This window comes from Ictalurus furcatus, chromosome 21, assembly GCF_023375685.1.
Source record: "Ictalurus furcatus strain D&B chromosome 21, Billie_1.0, whole genome shotgun sequence".
Classification (NCBI taxonomy): Eukaryota; Metazoa; Chordata; class Actinopteri; order Siluriformes; family Ictaluridae; genus Ictalurus; species Ictalurus furcatus.
In genome coordinates this window covers 10258056-10279520 of record NC_071275.1, presented here as the reverse complement: position 1 = coordinate 10279520, position 21465 = coordinate 10258056, and the positions used below count along the sequence as shown (strand labels likewise).

The window sequence follows — 21465 nt, the reverse complement described above, 5'->3', positions numbered from 1 at the left end:
TAAACATGTTCTTGTTTAAACTCTGCCTTTCTTTTATCTGCTAACGAGTGACAACACATTTATATGACAAAATAAAACACTTTGTGTCATGCTGTTATAGGAAAATAATCATGTCTTTAATTCCTCTTATATCACAGCAATTTGCCGACAACTACATTAAAATAAAAATAATAAAGAATGACGTACTTTTTTATCTGTTTACTTCTGGAACATCTGCAAAACAGGTTAGTTTTTACAGACCTTCCGATCAGTAACCCAGAGCCTTAACCATCAAGCCACCACTGCCCCTTCCAACCACTGCACTACTGTCAGAGCTGCTGTTATATAAAATTAATCAACACCTTCTGACCAATCACAATCCAGAATTCAACAGCACTATAAGTGCTATAACACAAAATAAACCATTATTATTATTCTGTACGTTTATAGGCTAGCTGTCAAATATGTGATGAAATGTCAACGATGTGTCATTTGCTGGACCTTTTGAGGTCATTACTGTCTTTTAATTTCTCCAAAATGGTTATTATACCTTGACACATACAGAACAGGGTTAGGATTGTGTTTGAACTCACACCTTCAGTAATAATAATATAGTACATGTCTGAGCTTTTATACACATTAGTCTGCTGAAATGTTTTTTTAATGGGCTCGCACGATTAGCCATCATTGACCCATATAACCTATTGCTCTCTTTTTATTTTAGTCAGTAGCATTTATCTGCTTCTGTGTGTGTTATGATGGACTAAGTGATGTGGACAGCTGGGCTGTGAAACGGCGGTTCTGCATCACTGCTGATCACCTGGCCCGGGCCTGCACAGCCAGCTCCTGCTCCGTCTAATATCCGTTAATTACAGCGGTTAATCAGACTGAGAATGAGCCTGGGCACAATGCCATTTCAATCTGACATCGGTGCAAGCGAGGTTTCCACCCCCGTCAAGCCGCGACCGCTTCCTGCCAATTGTCGCTCCACCTGGCCGGGTTTATGAGGCCAACACAGATTAACTTAGAGCTGCACATTCGCCGAGAGGTGAATAAAGTCATCAGCGAACTGCACTGGATTCTCGTTCTCTCAGACTTAATGAGCCAAGCTTTACTGTATTGTGAGAAAGAACTTCACTCCATTTGCAGTATTTTAGTGCTTTGTACATATTACACATATTACATGCTGAAGGGAGGCTATCAAGACTTGTTATCACACTGGGGCTCAACCAGCATCCCTCCCTCTCTCTCTCTCTCTCTCTCTCTCTCTCTCTCTCTCTCTCTCTCTCTCTCTCCATCACCCTGTCTTTCCCTCACTTTATGCTCCCTCCCTCAGAGGAACACACAGTCCCACTGGCATCCAGCCGTCTGCATGCTGCTTCATTTCTCCACACACCAGCTCTGGGTGAAAACCTAGAAGGGGTGTTGGAGAAATTGAAAGGCGTCCAGAGAGGGTCGGCCAAAAAAACCCAAAAAAACAGGTAAGAACGCTTCTGATTTTAGTTTGCGAACATTTTTTCCCCCGGACTGAAGTAGATGTGATTTGTCGTCATACTGAAGGGCATTGTGGTGCTCAAATGGACAGAATAACCTGTTACTCATACTCATGAGAGGATCTTCTCTTCCTCTCTCTCTCTCTCTCTCTCTCTCTCTCTTTCCTTAATAATATATTTGACAAAATGATTGCATAATGAACAGATGAAGCAACACACAATGCATGTTTTTCCTTCTCTCATTTTTAATGCTTAGTTCAGATATGAATGTCTGTCGTACACGTTTACACGTCCTAGAATTGATTGAGGAGGTTGTGCTACTATTTTTTAAACCTAATTGAAGTTGATTTTGATAGAAATAATTTCCACAAATTTATTTGACCTTCACATCCAGCTTTAATCACTTCAGTCGACAAGCAGTGCCATTCTAACACATTTCAAATGAACATCGAGCAGCTTTTCTTTTCTCCTACGGAACCTGTAGAACTGTTATACACCTGTGTTTGCTTCTATCACTCGTTATAAATCAAGATCAGCGCTATATAGAACATGGGTCACTATGTATTTTGTTAAATTTTATGTTGAGAGTTATGTAACTTTCTTGATAAATGAAGCCTTCCTCGCTCATCCTCAGTCGGTAGGACACACACACACACACACACACACACACACACACACACACACACAAATCAGACAAATTGCTAGATGTCACATTCTGGCATGGGACAAAGCCAGCACTGTGTTTATCAGCTGGCTGGTATTGGCATCTTCTAGCAGTGGTCCACATACACACACACACACACACACACACACATCCATCACACTGCTGGCATAAGCATGTCCATGAGTATTCATCAGCATGGGTTAACGAGAGCTGATGGCACACACTGCCTGATTTATCACCCAACACCACTGAGCCATAAGCACACCGTTTCTGCCGCCATTTTACATAAAACATAAAAGGTCTGTGCCTCTATTACACCTGTAAAAACCTTACGGTTAACAAGTAAGTACATCTCGTTTGAATATTACGAAATAATGCCCTTGTGTGGTACAGTATATTGATTGTACATATCAATTTACACAGCAGGCTACACGGGTTGGGACTCATTAATTTCGCTGGATATGATTAGTAAATTGTTTACACAAGAAACGTGGTGTTCATGAAAATCCTGTTCGTTAGGAAAAACTTTCATATCCTACACTTCGCTTCTGAGTTTGTGTAGACTGAGACTTGAGACTCATTGCAGTGAATCTCGATCGATCAGCTTCAAATCATATAACTGCCGATGAGATTTTATACACAAATTAAGTTTAAAATCGCTTATTTATTCTAATTACACACCAATCTAATGAACATTTTGTAAAATGCAGCCGTTTCATATTATTGATCTGAAATAAAGCATTAAGACAAATAAGACTAGACATTCCATTAGGACAAAAGTAATGGTACCCTAGAAAAGGAGAAAGAGTTAGTGTGTGTCTATGGTAGCCGACACGCTGCAAAGGTTGAGCTGCGTTACTGGAAGATTTAGTGCACATCATGATTAGGAGGCATTGTTTTACCCTTTAGACGCCATTTTGTCAGCTCTCTTTGTAATTAGCCTTTTATGGAGTTTTCTGGGCGTGGTTAAATGTAACTCAGCTGTGCTAGGTACTTAGAACTTATGGCTGTGTGACACATGAGTATGAAGAAAATCAGAGAAACTTTAGCAAATCTGGAGTGAATTTTTAGGTCAATTTGGCCTATGAGAAAAATGTATTAATTCTTTAGTAAAGCTGTGTGTACATGTAAGCCAAACTGAACAAAAAAATAATGCATGTGCTCGTGTTGTTAAATGGCCTGTAAATGTAAAAATGTAAAATGTAAAAAAAAAAATTCAATGTAAAAATCACCCGTGAATTACCAACATTACATATAAATTAAAAAAGTCAACAGAAAAAAATCACATTTTAATTATAAGGATTAATAAAAGTTTTTTTTTTTTTAAAGTTTAAAGTTTAAATAAATTATTAATTAAAAGTCGTTCAAGGTAGATTTCTCTTTTAAGATCATTTAGTTGATGGAATCCAATAAAATAATGGTGAATCCGATCAAATCTGGTGTATTCGATAAAATCTGGTGAATCCGATCAAATCTGGTGTATCCGATCAAATCAAAGCCATGCACATTCTTAACAAATCTAAATGAAACTATCTCAACTGCACTTTAACCCTTTTAAATGATACATTTATTATTTCATATAGTCTCTTATGTTATCTTTTTCGTGAATGTCTCCTGTCAGTTTCATGTTTTATATACAGCTGATGATTTAAACTAGCTAGTGATCAGCCGTTAAGTCTTTTATTTGGACAGTGTAAAACCAGACTGACCGTAAAAACAAGATAAAATGTTAGCATAAGCTAACATGACAGACACAACTTCAGGCTAACCTCTACTTTCATAAGTTACAATACAATAAATATACAAAACAAAGTAAGTCACATGACTTCTATCGCAAAGTACGGATTAATCTCACCAAACTTTACACATACCACCATGTGGTTTTCAGAACTCACAGAATGGGAAAATCCGAGAGCCAAATGGATATAATGGAGAAAACAACCAAGCCAAGGAAGCATCGCTGGACCGTAGTGGAGATCGGCCTGTCCGTTATATTACTGCTAATGAGCTGCGCTTTGGCGGGACTGGTCGTACTTTACGCTTCAGCGCTAAAAGGTGGGAAGCAAAACCTTAGCTTGTTTTATGGGCTATGTTAATGTACAAAGCTGCTCTATAATGCTCGACAGTTCTTTACAGATAAAGAACATATGTGCTAACAATTGAGCTGCTAATTTAAATCTGCACTACTTTCCCAAAAAAACAATAAGAAGAAATTATTAAATAAATGTAAACACTTTTAATGAAGGTACCACTTTAGAAAAAGGATCCGTCATTAATAATTAACTACAGAGAAGAGTCTTGATGCATGCCTTCCTTGTACCCTGAGAGATGGTGGGACTACTAGAGTGGTGCTAGAGGTCTAGAGGGAGCGTGATGGAGTGCGGGGTGTGATTAGTGTAAGTAAGTAAGTAAGTAAAATTTATTTATATAGCACGTTTCATACAGCAAAGCTGACCAAAGTGCTGCACAGAGTAAGGAAAATAACATAGAAACAGAATTAGACCAAATAAAAACAGACAATGGACAATAGAAAAAAAATTGTTTAAAAATTTGTTTAAACAATTAAAAATTTGATCAAAAAGCCTGGCAGAAGAGATAAGTTTTTAGCCTATTTTTAAAAGTAGTAATAGAAGGTGCAAGGCGGATGTCCAGTGGCAGTTGATTCCATAGACGGGGGGCAGCAACAGCAAAAGCTCTATCCCCCTTTGTTTTTAACTGGGAACGAGGGACATGCAAAAGAAACCTATCAGAAGATCTTAGACATCTGTTTGATGAATGTGGTTTAAGAAGATCCTCGAGATAGGAAGGAGCTTGATTATTAAGAGTTTTAAAAACAAACATCAGAATGTTAAACTGAATCCTAAAACGGACTGGGAGCCAGTGAAGCGATGCTAAAATTGGAGTGACGCGATCAAACTTCTTGCAAACTTAGTGCTTTGAGGTAAGTGGGTGCTGGTCCGTTTTTGGCTTTGTAGGCAAGCATCACTGTTTTATATCTGATGCAGGCAGCTACAGGAAGCCAGTGGAGGGAGCGTAGCAATGTGGTAGCAATGTGGTGGTGTGGGAGAAGTTAGGAAGGTTGAAAACCAGTCGTGCAGCTGCATTTTGGATCAGTTGCAGAGGTCAAATGGCACTCAGAGGAAGACCTGCCAGGAGCGAGTTGCAGTAATCCAGTCTTGAAATGACAAGAGACTGAACCAGCACCTGAGTGGCCTGTATGGATAGAAATGGACGAATCCTTCTAATGGTGTAAAGGAGAAATTGACATGAGTGTGTCAGATTAGCAATGTGAAAAGGACAGCTGATTGTCCATGGTTACCCCAAGATTGTGTGCAGTAACCAAAGTTCTCCAGGAGGCATGAAGAATAGTAGTTATTGATTAGCTAATAGTGAACTACCGTATTCATCTCTGCACTATTACTTACTAATTCGTTAATCGGAGTATCTAGTTAGTTAATAGTAGTTACTAGAAAGTTAATATTGCGTTATTAATTTCTTCCTGCGTAGTTAATCATTAATGACGGATCCTTTTTCTAAAGTGGTACCTTAATGAGTGCTTTTTCATGTTTTCTACCTCTTTTTTTTTTTTTCCAGATTATTCATATAGAAACGGTGCATCAAAAGGTACTGTATATTACCAGTGGGTAAATTCTTAGGAAAGCTAGCATGAGCTAGCTAACAACAACTAAGGTTAATGATTTAGCTAGCTAGCACTCAGACTCTAGCACTGTTTTATTGGGACAATGTTAAGCCAATGTAAAATGTAGAAATTTTCACAGAATTAGACATCACAAATTAAACTGTCTTTCTGCCTTTAAACTTTAATAATAGTTTCTTATTAACTGATCGATGACACCGCATGATATAATTCATTGATCAATGCTAATATTTTCATTGTCAAGCTGTTGACGATGAAACATGTAGCTTCATGACTAATATCACAATTTCATGATCCCAGTTTTAGCTTTAGAGGGAAAGAAACCTAGTTTCTGAGGAGATTATGTCACAAAGAGTGCTAGAAATTCAGTATTTATTTGGACTTCATATGAAATGCTATGCTATTTAAGTGATGATGTTGTTTTACAGGCCTGGAGTATCACAGGAACCCGGACACCAGCATGTGCACAACCCCGGACTGTGTCACTGCAGGTGAAATAAAAACAAAGAATAATAGTAATTCAGAATAAAGTTGTGTAAAATCTGCTGAAAGCATTGTATGTTTTCAGGATCTGATTTTTAGCTGTCTATTTTTATGACTCCTATCTGTAAAGCTACACTGCATAAAATAGAGTGCCAGGTTTCTTGATTAAAATGATCATAAACTGAGTTATGAGGATGAGAAACGCTTCCCTCACTGCACTGCTGTTCTCCCAGCGGCAAGGTTATTGCAGAACATGGACCAGAGCGTGGACCCGTGCCAGAACTTTTACCAGTACGCCTGTGGAGGCTGGCTGGAGCGGCACGTGATCCCCGAGACCAGCTCGCTCCACAGCGTCTTCAACATCTTGAGGGATGAGCTGGAAATCGTGCTCAAGGGTCAGTGTCACCTTCGTGTGTGGAATGATGTGCGGAGAGACGTCCTGACTTTCATTTTCCTTCAAACGAATACTTAATTCAATTTAATGTTCTCTTGTCTTGGGTTTGTTTGTTTTTTTGGCTTCAGGGGTTCTGGAGACACCAAGTGAACGTGACCGGGAAGCTTTCAAGAAAGCCAAAGTGCTCTACAGATCGTGTATGAATGAGAGTGAGTGTCCTCATCCTGTAGGACTCTAATCACAGTGGCTTGCATAAGTATTCACCCCCTTGAACTTTTTCATATTTTGTAGTGTTACAACCTGGAACTGGAACAGAGTTAATACTCAGGGGTATATGTTGTGAATCTACATAAAATATTGAAATGTGTTTTACAAATAAACAGTGTAAAATTTATTGCATAAGCAATTGTGAAACCTCTACAATATAAATACATCTGTTCCAGAGTTTGAGTTAGAGAACAGCCCTAAAAAACAATGAAAAACAAGGAGCTATCAAAACAAGCCTGAGACACAGTTCTGTAAAAATATCGGTCAGGGTTTGGCATATAATCCCAGTTAAATTAAGTTCATTTCCAGGTTGTAACACTACAAAAGTAAAAGTACAAGGGGGTAAATAATTACTGTATGCAAGGTACTGTATTTTTGCCAGATAGCTTAAATGAATTGACAGGATTTCTGAGGGTATTAATAAAGTCATATAGTCAATATAATCTTCACTGCTAAAGCTAGCCATCTAGCTAAAAATATGATAATCTGACAGGACTGCTAAAAGGATTTAAGTTATATTAATAAATGTTCACAATCTTTACTGGAAAAACTAGCCATCTAGCTAACGTGAATCCTCACTGTAATGTTAAATAATATTTACCGGTATCATTAACCAGCAAGCTAACATAAGATAACCTGACAGGATTTCTAAGAGGATTTTCAAATCATAATACATTTGCATAATCTTCACTGATAAAGCTAACCAGCTTTAGCTAACCTGACAGGATTTCTGAGAAGAATTTTAGGTCTTATTAATTGTTCACAATCTTCACTCATGAAGCTAGCAATCTAGCTAACATACATTCTGAGTCGATTTCCCCTTCCCCCCAATTCATCTTAATAATTATTTATAATCTGAGAGGATTTTAATTCATATTAATAAGTGTTCTTAATTTTCACTGTTAAAGCTAGCCAGCTATAGCTAACCTGACAGGATTTCTTAGAGGAATTTTATGTCATAATAGTCACTGTTCACAATCTTCACTGATAAAGCTAGCCATCTGGCTAACAGGATTTCTGAGAGGACGAATTCATTGTAATAAATTTTCTTAATATTCACTGATAAAGCTAGCTGGCTAGCTGATATTACTTAACCTGACAAAATTTCTGAGAGGATTTTAATTCATATTAATAAATATATTATTCCCATTATATTATAAAGCTAGCTAGCTAACTTTCACAAGCTAACCTGACAGGATTTCTAACAGGATATTTTACTTCATATTTCATATTCTTACCTGTTAAGGCTGGCCAGCTAGCTAACATGAAATCTGACAGGGTTTATGATAGTATTTTTTAAATAATAAAATAAACGATGATAAATTTTGCAGCTAACAATGTCCCACTAGCTAACATGAGATCATCTAAGAACATTAAAGCATTAGCTAGACAGGACTTTTAAAGTCATATTCATAAATAACGAGATATGGAAATGTCCACCAGTTTGCAGACAAACATTTCTCAGACTGACACATTTTTTATTTGACAAAGAAAACTGACAAATATTTCATTTTCTTTTTTTGCGTGTGTGTACGGATCCTGTAGTTTTTTTTTTTTTTAAATCCATCAAAAAGACAATGCCATTTCATTGATCAGCATAAGGATGCAACTAAACTTCAGAGGAAGAATCACATTATATAAAAGGAATACATTATTTTAATTGTGCATTTTGTCACCTATTTAATGCTTTTAAACAAAAAGCTAAATAAAATACATAGATGCTAACCCATGGGCAAAGGCGGAAATCATCCAGTCACCTGAGGAGAAAAGAATAGTAGACCAATAACACTTCAAATGAAGGTAAATTACAGGAAAAGGTAAACATCCAGAGAAAATCGAAGGTTAACGATCAGAAGCAACAAGACACTGAGTGTGGCTGAATTTCAGGAAGGAGAAAGATCGAAAATTAAGGATCAAGGTGGTCTAAAACCTGTTCTGTAAAGGTTTAGTGGTTGTCTTATACCACCTTTTACAAGGGCACTATTTGTGCAGTCAGTTTCCTAATTTGAAAGGATGCAGTTAGTTTATTCCTGAAGTGTTAATTGATCTTACTGCTGCCCCCTGCAGGTGTGATCGAGCAGCGCGACTCGCAGCCTCTCCTCAAGCTCATTGACAGTGTTGGTGACTGGCCTGTAGCCTCTGAGGACTGGAACAACACAGCAGGTACCAAAGATACCATGACCCCCACTGCGTCTTCACAATAGGGAACAGCGGTGTCTCTGTTTTAGCTAAATGGGATAAAAACAATAGCACAGAGGCTGGAGTCTCAGCGATTTGATAAGGCGCAGATTGATTGGGAAGGTTAGAGCTCCACAAGAGATGGGCTCAGGACAGGAGAGATCACTCTTTTGCTAAATGTGGCCATTTGATGTGATGTTATAATTGAACACTTTATGGTGGAATTAAGACCCATTTGTAATAGCATTTTATAAATGAAAACAGTTAGTGTGTGTAGTGCAAATTCCAGTACAGAATCCTTTACGGAAACATCACATTTCGAACATGTGATCATATGGTTTCCATTCGCATGTTGTGCCCTAAAATTGCACGTGTGACCTCATGTGAATATGTGAAAATAATCACATGCAAAAAAACAACAACAACAAAAAAAATGCATTCACATGAGTAACGTGAGAAGAAAATCACAAAAGAAAGTAAATGATAAAAATCATATGTGAAAAAGAATCATTGTCACATGAGAAAAAGAAATAAATCATGTATAAAAAAAATCATGTGAAAGTAAATTAATTGCTTTAAAAAAAAAAGAGGTGAAAATCACATGGAAAATACAAACATGCACAACATGAAAACGTGAAAATGTGTGAAATATAACATGATTAAAAATATCATTATTAAAACTGAAATGAATGTGATTATTCACGTATGCCCTTCGTGTTACGTTTCTGCAAGGGATTCGAACCATAATCTTAGATTCGATCTACTTTGTATGTATTCAGCAGGCTATATTTTATTACAAGAAGGCAGAATCCTTAAAGATGCTGATGTTGTTTTTTGTCCGTTTGTGCTCACAGGGGAATCCTGGAGTCTGGAGCACATGCTGGCGTTCCTAAACTCTCATTACAACAAGAAGGTTTTGATGGAAATGTTCGTTTGGCCCGATGATCGAGACTCAAGCTGCCACATCATTCACGTAAAGAGAACAATCTCCTGAATTGGTTTATTTCTGAGGAGCTTTATAGCCACTTAAATCCAGTATTCAATAAACGTTATGATACAGAAAATGAAATATAGTGTGCCACTTCCAATCCATCGCATTTCCACAGATTGACCAGCCATCTCTAGGAATGCCCTCAAGAGATTATTACCTCAATGATGGCAACTACAAAAAGGTAAAACGTGCACCGTGTCTTTCTCAGTGATCTGCACATCCACTCGTTGCCCACAGGATAATTACAGGGTTGAGCACCAGTCTGTGTTTTGTTTATATGTGTAGGTGCGTGAGGCCTACCTGCAGTTCATGGTTTCCATGGCAAAAATAGTACGGGAGGACAGGAACCTCACCCAGGACGACGAGCACGTGTGGGAGGACATGATGCAAGTGATGGAGCTGGAGAGAGACATTGCTAATGTGAGTGACATCTGCATCTGGGAATATCACATGGAAGATAACACGCAAGCTATTAAAAGTTCAAACTTACAGTTTAAAATGATCCTACAAGTGCTTGGTGAGCTCCTCCAGAGCCAAAGTGATTCTGAGTTGACTCTTTTGGTGAACATCAGTGAATGAATCATTAAAGGAATACTCCTGTGGTGCTCAGAACTCTAGGGGCAGATCTCGACTTCCACTAAAAACATTAACGCTATGTCACTATGTAATATATATACTCAATGTTTGTCAAGCTATTAGAAGCAATGCTATGGAAGCAATAAAACACTCCGTGTTGTGCTGTTTTAGGAAAATAATCAACAACAAAGTGGTGTGATGAAGCAGAGTTACCGTTACCACTCCGAAATGTTTTATTTCTCCTATACCACAGCAATTTGCCATCGATTACAATTTTTATTAAATAAAAATGAACTAACACCATACATTTTATCCACTTATAGTTACATTTAATGTTGTGGAACAGCCACGAAACAAGTTTGTTCCTCTTATAGCAGCTATAAACAGTCATTACTAAGTCATGTTTCAGGAAAAAAGTGTAAACCCACCATGTCACCACATCAACGATTTATAAGTTCTCTTTGGCTATACGTATTCTTTGTTAAATAACAGCACCAGTTTTAATCTGTTTATTCTTCGATTATGTGCCGTATATGCCATACAAGTCCGCGTATCACTACACAAATGATAATGTATTCGATAGTAAAGATTGCATTAATATAAACCTGTGATTTGCAGCTGTGCTGTTGTTGACTGCTGTTATAGAAAATCAGACCAATCAAAATCCAGAACTCAGAATTCAAGAGTGTTGTGTTATGAACAAATAATACAGATAATGGCTCAGAGGAAAGGGGTTTAAAGTCAACTTGTTCTCTTCAGGCTACGTCTCCGGCCGAGGAACGCAATGACATCACCGTGCTCTACAACAAAATGACTCTGCGGGACGTGCAGGAGACCTTTAACCTCGGCGTGAGTTTCCGACTCACAGAGTTAAACCTGCCGAGTGAGAGAGGAGACAGGGGTATAACACTGTGTCTGTCTCTCTCTCTCAGGGTTTTAACTGGACCCGTTACATCCAGGGCATCGTGGCAAGCGTTTCCATCACAGTGCAGCCTGATGAGCCCGTCGTGGTTTACTGCTCACCCTACCTCGAGAAACTCAACAATGTTCTTTCTAGATACAACCGCAGGTCAGACTGAGAGCTCTGAGGAACTATTTTTGTAATTCACAATGAATAATTCATATTCATTTAAATGAAAACTGGTCTGAATGCATAATAATGTCTTGGATGTCATACAGTCAACTCCAGAATTATTGGCACCCATGCTAAAGATTGATAAAAAGGAGAAAGAGGTCAGACAGTGAAAATATGAAAGAAGTCCAATCTTTTTTCTATTTAAAAATCACACGTCATCAAGGGTGCCAATAATTCTGGAGCTGACGCTATAATCATCATGAGTGTCCTAGTGTCCTAATATGTATGTTTTATGTTACGTTACACTTTTTATGAGCTCTCATCTTGTTTTTAGGCATGGCAATTTTGTTTATAACAATGATACTAATAATAGTTTGAGATAAAGAGGAATAATAGGAATAATAAGAATGTTAATTTATATATTACTTTAAAGGACTGCATATGAACAATGAAAAGATTAAACAAAGTATTTATTAGCACAATAATAATACCAAATGACAACAACAACAACAACAACTATGAATAGACAACTTTGCTATAGTAATATAATACAAAAATTATTTACAATAAAAACAGCTGAAAGGAAATGGACAGTGATGCATCTCGCTAATCTACTCAGTTATTAACATCTATCAGCCTGCTTGTCTTCAAGTAGTTGTCTGTTTATTAGATTCATCTATGTAGTACCTATTAAGCAGTAAACTGTGTATTATTATAAAAAATAATGCAGGACTGTGCAGAATTACCTGGTCTGGATGCTGATCATGGAACGAGTCAGCAGCCTAAGTCGACGCATGAAAGACGTCCGAGCTCATTACAGAAAGGTGAGAAATCGCTCCACTGTCAGACTGCACACTTATAACCCTGTTTACTTTGTTCCCAATATTTCTTATCTCTACACTCACATTACTGCTTTTATGTTCACATAATATTCAGACTTTACACGGCACCACGTTGGAGGAGGCACGCTGGCGCGATTGTGTGCGTTACGTCCAGAACAACATGGAGAATGCAGTAGGGGCTCTGTATGTACGTGAGACCTTTGCTGGAGACAGCAAGCGCATGGTGAGTCTTAATAAAGGACACGTAGATGGTCAACAGTATGAAATCATCTGCATCACTATTGCTTCAGTGAAATATCTCACATGGATAATACAGATTTGTGTCTACAGTGGATGTAAAAAGTCTACACACCCCTGTGGACATTGCAGGTTTTTTGTGACGTAAAACAATGTCAGATCTTTTTCCACCTTTAATGAAATAAATCAACCAGCAAAATGCACTTGAAAAACAAATAGAAGCGTTTTAGGGGAAAAAAACAACTTACAATAACCTGGCTACATAAGTGTGTGTGCTTGTGCACTGTTTTTTAAGCGTCTCCCAACTTAACGCTACTATAACTTAGCATCCTGATTTGCTCATTTTTTTCCAACTCTTTCTTGCAAAAGTGTTCCATTGGTATCAAATTGCGAGGGAATCTCCTGTGCACAGCCCTCTTCAAGTCATTCCACAGGTTTTTGATAGGATTTAGATCTGATTCTTCGATCATTTTCTCCTGAAGCTGTTCCTTTGTTGACTCGGATTTGTGATTTGTGTCAATTTTGTGCTGAAAGGTGAAAATTTCCCACATCTACAGCTGTCTAACAACAGCTGAAAACAGGTTTTGTGCCAAAATAGATAAGTATTTTGGTACCATCCATGATTCCCTCTATCTTGAAGAGAAGCAGTCCCATAGCATGATGCAGCCACCACCATGCTTCACCGTGGGCACGGTGTTCTTTGAGTGTTAAGCTGTCTTGTTTTTGCACCAAACATATCTTTTAGAATTATATCCAAAAAGTTATATCTTGATCAGACATGATTTGATAAAATTGTGGAATTTTTCCTCACCACTGTCACCTCTGGCTTGTTGCATAGGGATCTAAATCTACATCCAGATTTCTGTCAAGCTACTTTGTGGTAATGTTTATTGAGAAAAGAGCATTACGAATAAAATTAGTATAGCTAAAACTATAGCTTATGCACTATATTCTATAAAACACTTCTTGATGTGCTTAAACCTGAGGGTGCTGTTGATGAATATTGGTCAGTAGACAACAAACTCTTCATCGTTATACAGCAAATCATATATTGCATGTCTGCAAGTGTTTTTACTTTACTTGCCATCGACACGGTTTCCTCTTCTGTCCAGGTTGGTGAATTGATCAGAAAGATTCAGGATTCTTATGTGGAAACACTGGAAGAGCTGAACTGGATGGATGATCAGTCGAAAGAGAAGGCAAGAGAGAAGGTGAGACAGTCACAACACAGGATAATTCAGAAATTAGGCAAATGACTATGTTTGAGTGTTTGTCCAGTCCTATGCTTTTTCCTGTAGGATTAGTGATGTTAAAATAGTCCTTTTGAGTGCAAAAGACAAAATAAAGAAATGTAATCCTCAATAACAAAGTTGACTGTCAAAGGCCGTAAATGTAAAAAACATAATGTATTAAGTTTCAATAATCAAGTTCCGTCATTCATCACATATAACAAAACCTGTCAAATTGTAATTGCGAAAATATTAAATAATGAATAAAACACGACGGGCCATGCTGTAATTTCTGATAGAAGTACGTCCTGAAGTATTTGTTAACTCTTTGTTCCCAAAGTTTTGATTCGACAGCAATCTTCCAACAATTACAATGTTTAATTTACTAGCGGATGACACATCATACTTTTTATTCATTTAGAAATATTTTAATAGGGAATGGCCATGAAACAAGTTAGTTCCTGTTCTCACTTACGTTATAGCAGCTTTAAACAGTTCTACCCTCACCAACCTCTCTTATTTTTTTGCAAAGCATTGTAAATATTCTTTAATAGATTGTTTGCCTATGTTTTGCCAATCTTTAATATATATCCTCTGAGCAGATTTTAGATCCTCTCAGTTGTAAATTTAATCTTTTTTCCCCAAATATTCTGTTCTAACTCTGTTAGATATCATACAGTGTCTTCTTATATTTTTACCTTATTGTCAGTCTTGTAATCTTTTTTTTTTTTTTTTTAAATGATTATTTTAAAAAATAAACTCTAAATACATTTTCCATTTCCCCCACTTTTACAGGGCATGTAAACATATCTATGACCTCATGCACTATAAAGCTACAATACAAACAATTCAGAAGTTCACTCTATTTATTCATTTAACATGTGTATTATGTGTATTATTTGTGTATATGTGTAAGAAATAATTATTATATATTTTATATTATCTAATATTATTTCTAAAATCTAAGACTGTACAGCCTCCATTGCACTTCATTGTTTTGTATTGGGCTGTATAAATTCTGTATCGTTTACTAACTCATTTGTAATTTGGAGATTTTAATGTATTATGCTGAGCCAATTATAAAGATGCTTGATGTTTCAGGCGATGGCTATCTCAGAGCAAATTGGCTATCCGGATTATATCCTGGAAGAGGACAACGAGAAACTGGATCAGGAGTACATCCACGTAAGCTCTGAAGACTCTATTTGTGAAGTTACTCTTTTAAAAAAAACATCTCTTGTACATGTGCTTTACCTCAAATAAGGTCTTTTCTTTTCTTTTGCCTACAGCTGAAGTTCAGTGAAGAGAGCTATTTTGAGAACGTTCTGGAAAACCTTAAAGCAACCGCTCAGAAAGCTCACAAGAAGCTACGGGAACCTGTGGATCCAGAACTGTGTGTTACAGCTAAACATGATAAAACTGATGCATAAGGCTGCTTTCACAAGGCTGCTTTCGCAAGGAAACCGTTATCTGGAAAGCGCTATCTGCTCTCTTCCACATACATGAGCTCACAGACACCCACGATTGGCTAGTGTTGCTGTGATTGACAAATGAAAGACTGTATGCCCCTCCCACCCAGTGAGAGCACAGCCAATTTCGTTTGGTTGGCTCTTGGCCCTGAATTGCTCAGGCATTGTTATAATTTGAACTCACGATCTCCTAATGAAAGGGCAAACACTTTTTTGTTACTTTATTACTTGGGAGCCTTGTCAAACGCTTTTTTTTTTTTTTACCTCCCAACCAATCAAGTGACCAGTTTGAGGGCAAAAATAAGTCGTTAGCGAACAGGTATAAAAAGATTTACATCATGCTGAGTAAGATTGAAAATATTTGTGACTACAGCAAAAGCAAACAACCTCATGTGAAAGCACCCTAATCAGTCCGTACAGGATTTCACAGAGTTTTTTGTGATTGCTGCATCCAAAAAACTACTCAAATTGGCGAACTCGCAATTGCATGAAGTTGTTTTGCACGGCCTTTTGCAGTGATGTTTGTTGGTCAATGAGACCTTTTAGCTGTACTCATGTTTGACACACGTGAATCGAAGAGGGCTTCGGATTATGCACGTTGTGATGATGTCACATGACAAGTCTTGGCCCAAATCTGTGGTAATTTTTTAAAAATTGCACGCTCCTCTGAATATTGTGGAGTTTGCTTGATTTTTCTTTAATTTCTGCAATCGCAAAATCGCTAAATCCTGGAGGGACTGCCTAATGCGCACAGGCTCATAATATATTGTACAGTTTATCCGTCCATCTGTAGCTTCATTATATGAATATTTTGTCAGGTGGATCATTGGTGCAGCTGTGGTCAATGCTTTTTACTCTCACAACAGAAATCAGATTGGTAAGTTCACGATAATAAAAATAACCTTTTGCAAAGGCATTGTAAAATGTAAATGCTTAGATTAAACCTTTTTAAGATAAGTCATAATAACAATAAATAAATAAATAAATAATAATAATGATGAGTGAACTAGTAATGCAAAATCCTGCTAAACTCAGCTGATTTTCTAATTGTGAAAAGCCCATGGGATTACAGACTTAAAAAACTAAACGCCAAACTCCCAGTTGAAGAGGAATTTGTTTCTGGTCACACTGCTCGCTAGTTGTGTCCTCGGTCTGAATGCCTCTATAGCTCACTGCAAATAATGTCCGTAATGCACATAAGGCTTTTTTCTTCTTCTTGTAGATAATATAAAGCTAGTTTCAGGCTCCAGTGCACACAAAGCTGTCGCTAAAAGAGATGCGCTCAAGGCGCGGAAAGCGTACCATTCAAGCTGGGTTAATACATAGACTGCAAAAGCTGGGTGATTATGCAGATTTTCAGCTGGAGTAATTTCCACATAATTACTCTTAGATTGCACATTTTAATGTTCCTGGACATTCTGGGAAACACTTCAGGCTAAATTGCTATTCTGGAGATAGAGAGGCAGCTGGAAGCAGAGGGCTTGTGGGGAAATGGAGAAAATATTACATCTTTACTGCATTTCTCTGCATTCAGCAGTAACACTAATGGTTGAAACATACAGATATTTTATTTTCAGCTGATCTTCTAATTTCTTTCTCTCACTCTATCTATCTCTCACTCAGTGTTTCCTGCTGGAATTTTACAGCCTCCTTTCTTCAGTGAGAAGCAGCTCCAGGCCTTAAACTTCGGAGGAATTGGAATGGTTATAGGACATGAAATTACTCATGGCTTTGATGACCATGGCGAGTCACCAATCGTCAAATTTTCCTCTGATTATTAACAACAGTTTCATCAGTCTTAGTCAGACTGACAGTTATCTTCAGAAGTATTGTCATGAAAACGCTGGGGGCTTTTTTAGCGATACTTTGTACAGTTTTACATCATGTTTTATTCAGAGATGACTAACATCAGGTTTTATTCAGAACTGAGTTACTCATGCTTAGTGCGAATGCTTAGGAGTTCAGACGAGGTGAACTGCACGATCTGTATGCCTTACACAGAAAATCTATTTATATACGTGCGTAAACCGACTTGGAAAACAAGTTTCCCAGTGTAAATATTGCCATAACTACTAGACATAAACTGCTGAGTATGAATTTTTCAAAATTGTTGGAAATCATTAATACTTGGTGAAGCATTTCCTGAAGAGAATAATCGTGCTGAGTCACTTTCTAACATCTAACAATTTTGGAGAAATTTTAGAGGATCGTGCACTCCTCTATACTTCATTTGAATCTCACTGATATTTTTAGGTTTGCACTTTTAGAATTGTTTACATTTATAGGCTAGAGGAAAGGCAAGCAACGTCCAGTTGTTCAAGTTGACATTTTTAATCATTCTATAATGTTTATTTCCTAAAATAATTTTCTTGAGAGGTACCAATAATTTTGGAGTTGGTTGTACATGCCATGTGTATGTACCTAGTGAGGGATTTTAAAATATCAGAGTATTGTGTATTCTTCTGCACAATTTGAGCAACACCAACCAACTGTATTACTTTTAACGGATGTAGAAATAACTAACCATATGCTTTCATGCACACTCTGCACTCACGCAGGTCGTAACTTTGACAAAGATGGAAACATGTACAACTGGTGGAGCAACTTCTCCACAGAGCTATTTGAGGAACAGTCCAAATGCATGGTGCAGCAGTATGGCAAATTCAGCTGGAAGCTTGCAGGAGGTCAAAATGTAATGAACATTTTTTAAAAAATATATTCACATATATTCATACAGTATAAAAACGGGGGTTTCATATTAAAATAAACCCCTATTTTTAGTGACTCAAAGGCATAGATTGACCCAATACAAGATTAGAGCAGAAATTGTAAGATTCAAAAGTTTGTAACAGTCCCTCTTTTGCCCAGGTGAGTGGCATCTCCACTTTGGGAGAGAACATAGCTGATAATGGAGGAGTTCGGCAAGCGTATAAGGCGTACATGAAGTGGGTGGAGAGGGAAGGTGAGGAGCCTCGTCTTCCTGGTTTGGACATGGATCATAAGCAGCTCTTCTTCCTCAACTTTGCCCAGGTGAGTGACAGGCAGTAATGTAGATGGAGATGAAGGGCCTCAATCTGCAAATGGGCTCAGGGCTGATTTGACTTTCACATGACAGGACTGATCATAAAGTCAAGTTCCTGGGAGTTGTGTTGTGAAATAGCCCGGCTCCGGGAGCAAATGGATGAAAATCTTCATCAGATAAATCACAGCCGACATAAAGACACACATATAATGTGAAGTAGGTTATTTTTAGTGATAATGTAATACCCTTAGGTCTGGTGCGGAGCCTGTCGGCCTGAATATGCCATCCAGTCCATCAAGACCGACCCCCACAGTCCTCTGGAGTACAGGTAGATTCCTCTGTATAAATTTTACGTTGACTCATGCATGATAAACAGGAAGTAGTCCGTACCTTACATAACCATTATACCACAGAACAGTTGAATTCTCAGTTCTGATTAGTCAAAAAAGGTATTGATTAATTTTCTATAACAGCAGCTCTGACAGGTTTGCAGCTGCAACTCACAGGTTTATATTCATGTGCTATACATTATCGATTCTATAGTAACAGCTCATTCACAGGGAATTGTACGGCGGGTGTTCCACGTAAATGGGTTAAAAATGTGGTGAAGTTTTCTGTAAGGAGACGTAATTTAACATTTATGGAAGGAGTCTCCAGTGTCAGGGCTTGGTAACAGTCAGAGGTGAAGCTGTAACTTCATGTTTTCCGCCACCTTCAGGATAGAGGAGTTTATGCTTTCTTGATAACATGACAAGCTGTGTGTTTTTGTCTTATTAACTTCGAACGAGATTTAAAAAAAAAGAGAGGTGGGTTAACGAATGACTGAATATGGCTATAGCTATAGCAATAGCATAAGTGATACCAGGAACTAACTTGTTTAAATAACTATAAAATGGATAAAAAGTACAATGTGTATTGCTATCTTTAATACATTTGAAAATATGTAATCATTGGTAAATTGCTGTGGTGGAAGTGGAATAAAACACTTCAGGGTGGTACCAGTAAATTTACTTCATCGCACCACCCTGACATTAATGATTATTTTGTGTTGTTGATATAACAGCACCACATAGGGCGTTTCATTTCACATAAACCACAAGTTTTTCAATGTACGTGTTATAAAATGTGAATATATGTGTGCATAAATAATGATCCAGGCCATGTCGTCTCTATTCCTGTCTCATCACATTAGGGTTTTGGGCTCCTTGCAGAATTTTGAAGCCTTTTCCGAGGCGTTCCAGTGCCAGAGAGGTACTCCTATGAACCCTGAGGAGAAGTGCAGAGTGTGGTAGTCTGAGTGGAACCTATACGCTTCACTATTTCCACCAAGGCAGCATGTTTTATACTGTGTGAACTGCCTTAATGTGTGTCTGTTGAAAGAGAGAAGAATGAGGTTATTATGAAAACTAGGAAAACCGCGAGTCATTAAAAAAGTCATTATATGAGTAAGCAGAAGGCGAGTGCAATGAAGGCGGGGTGGAAAAGAGACACTTTGAGTCTCATAACTTGTTGAAATATTTGTATATTTGTTTGTCATGTGTTATCATTCTGTATAGATTCCAAACTAAGACGCAGATATGATATACGCAGCTGCCGCCTTTGATAGTGGACACATTTCCTAATATTCTGACAGATTTCTTTTTTTGCTGGCTTTAAATGTGGTGAGCGCTTTAGAAAGAAAGTATTAAGCCTTTCACAAGATCCAACAACCAGCCAAAAGCTCAAGGCTTTGAAGCCCACGTGTTCCTTTAGGTTAGAATTAAAACCCAGCGAATCGGTTGTCTCTTTTGGCAAAGAGCAGCCTTAAAAATGCAATGATGGAGCCAAAAAAAAAAAAAATTAAGAAAGAAAAACAAAATAGATATATTTATTGTAAGGACAGAAATAAAAAATGACTTGCAGATTGAGGTTTATATGCGTTAGTGAGCTGTAAATGTGAGGTATAGCGCCTCCATCAGGTCAAACAATTACCTGAAGACTTTAAGACTGTTAAATTGATGATGCTTTATCACATTTTACATATCTGTGGGAAATAATTTCTAAAAAAAAAAAAAAAAAAGATAATAAAATAAAATAAAAAAGCTTTATTGTGCTGAATACGTTTAATTTAAGTACCAAATAGGTAGGCTCACTCAATATAAATCACAAAAGGGTCGTAAAAAATAAATAAATAAAAATATAGTAGTCCAGCCTTATGCTTTTATCACCAGAAGGTATCCCTGAATTCAAAAATATTATTTGATATAGTTAAATCTTCTTAAGTAGTGGATTAATATCGAAATTTTCTTAGTATTTAGGTACAAAACTGGTTCACGTGAACGCAGTATGCGATATTGTCTTGAACAAATGTGAAAATTATGAGAAATATAATGACATGCTAGCTACAGAACCTGCATACTAAGCTTACTCGCTAGCTAGCGAGCTAACGTTACTAATGTGAAAAACAAAATTGTGGTTGCTATGGATTTCTTTCCTTTACAGATGCTGATGAGAAAGAAAATAACTTAGGATATGATGATGAGTCAAGATTTGATACTAAAATGCCCTCTGCATTTATCTCCTTGTGACAAATACAAGCTAGTTTGCTAGCATAAATCGACTAGCTAAATCGCTAACTTAGTTAACGTTAGTGATAAAACTGTGATCAAATTGTGGTTGTTATAGTACGTTTGAGGTTTGGCTGCTGTTAAACAAATCACCGAGGATATGAAAATGCAAATCATACCTCAGATATTAAAATTTGACATCTCTGGCAAATAAAAGCTAGTTTTCTAGCAGTGACTAGCCAACTAGTACTAGCTGTTTGTATTGACAGGAAAGATAGTCGACAATTAATTTGTATTTATAGATATCCATAGATCCTGACAGTCTTAATTAGTCCTTTTTTGAGCATTAAATATGAACATAA

The 21465-nt window shown here is 37.3% G+C and overlaps 1 protein-coding gene across 1 annotated transcript; it reads left to right on the top strand.

Annotated features, from left to right (window-relative positions):
- Positions 1 to 3865: 3865 nt before the first annotated feature.
- On the top strand, positions 3866 to 20225 carry mmel1 (membrane metallo-endopeptidase-like 1). Its single transcript, XM_053653253.1, has 22 exons — positions 3866 to 4198; positions 4632 to 4688; positions 6239 to 6285; positions 6511 to 6672; positions 6800 to 6880; positions 9006 to 9101; positions 9971 to 10089; positions 10223 to 10288; positions 10393 to 10527; positions 11443 to 11532; positions 11616 to 11752; positions 12489 to 12582; positions 12695 to 12823; positions 13950 to 14048; positions 15168 to 15251; positions 15356 to 15459; positions 16354 to 16412; positions 17159 to 17278; positions 18094 to 18227; positions 18404 to 18565; positions 18809 to 18885; positions 19750 to 20225. The coding sequence occupies exons 1-22, from the start codon at positions 4035 to 4037 to the stop codon at positions 19847 to 19849; spliced, it is 2316 nt and encodes a 771-aa protein (XP_053509228.1). The 5' UTR covers positions 3866 to 4034; the 3' UTR covers positions 19850 to 20225.
- The last annotated feature ends 1240 nt before the right edge of the window (positions 20226 to 21465 follow it).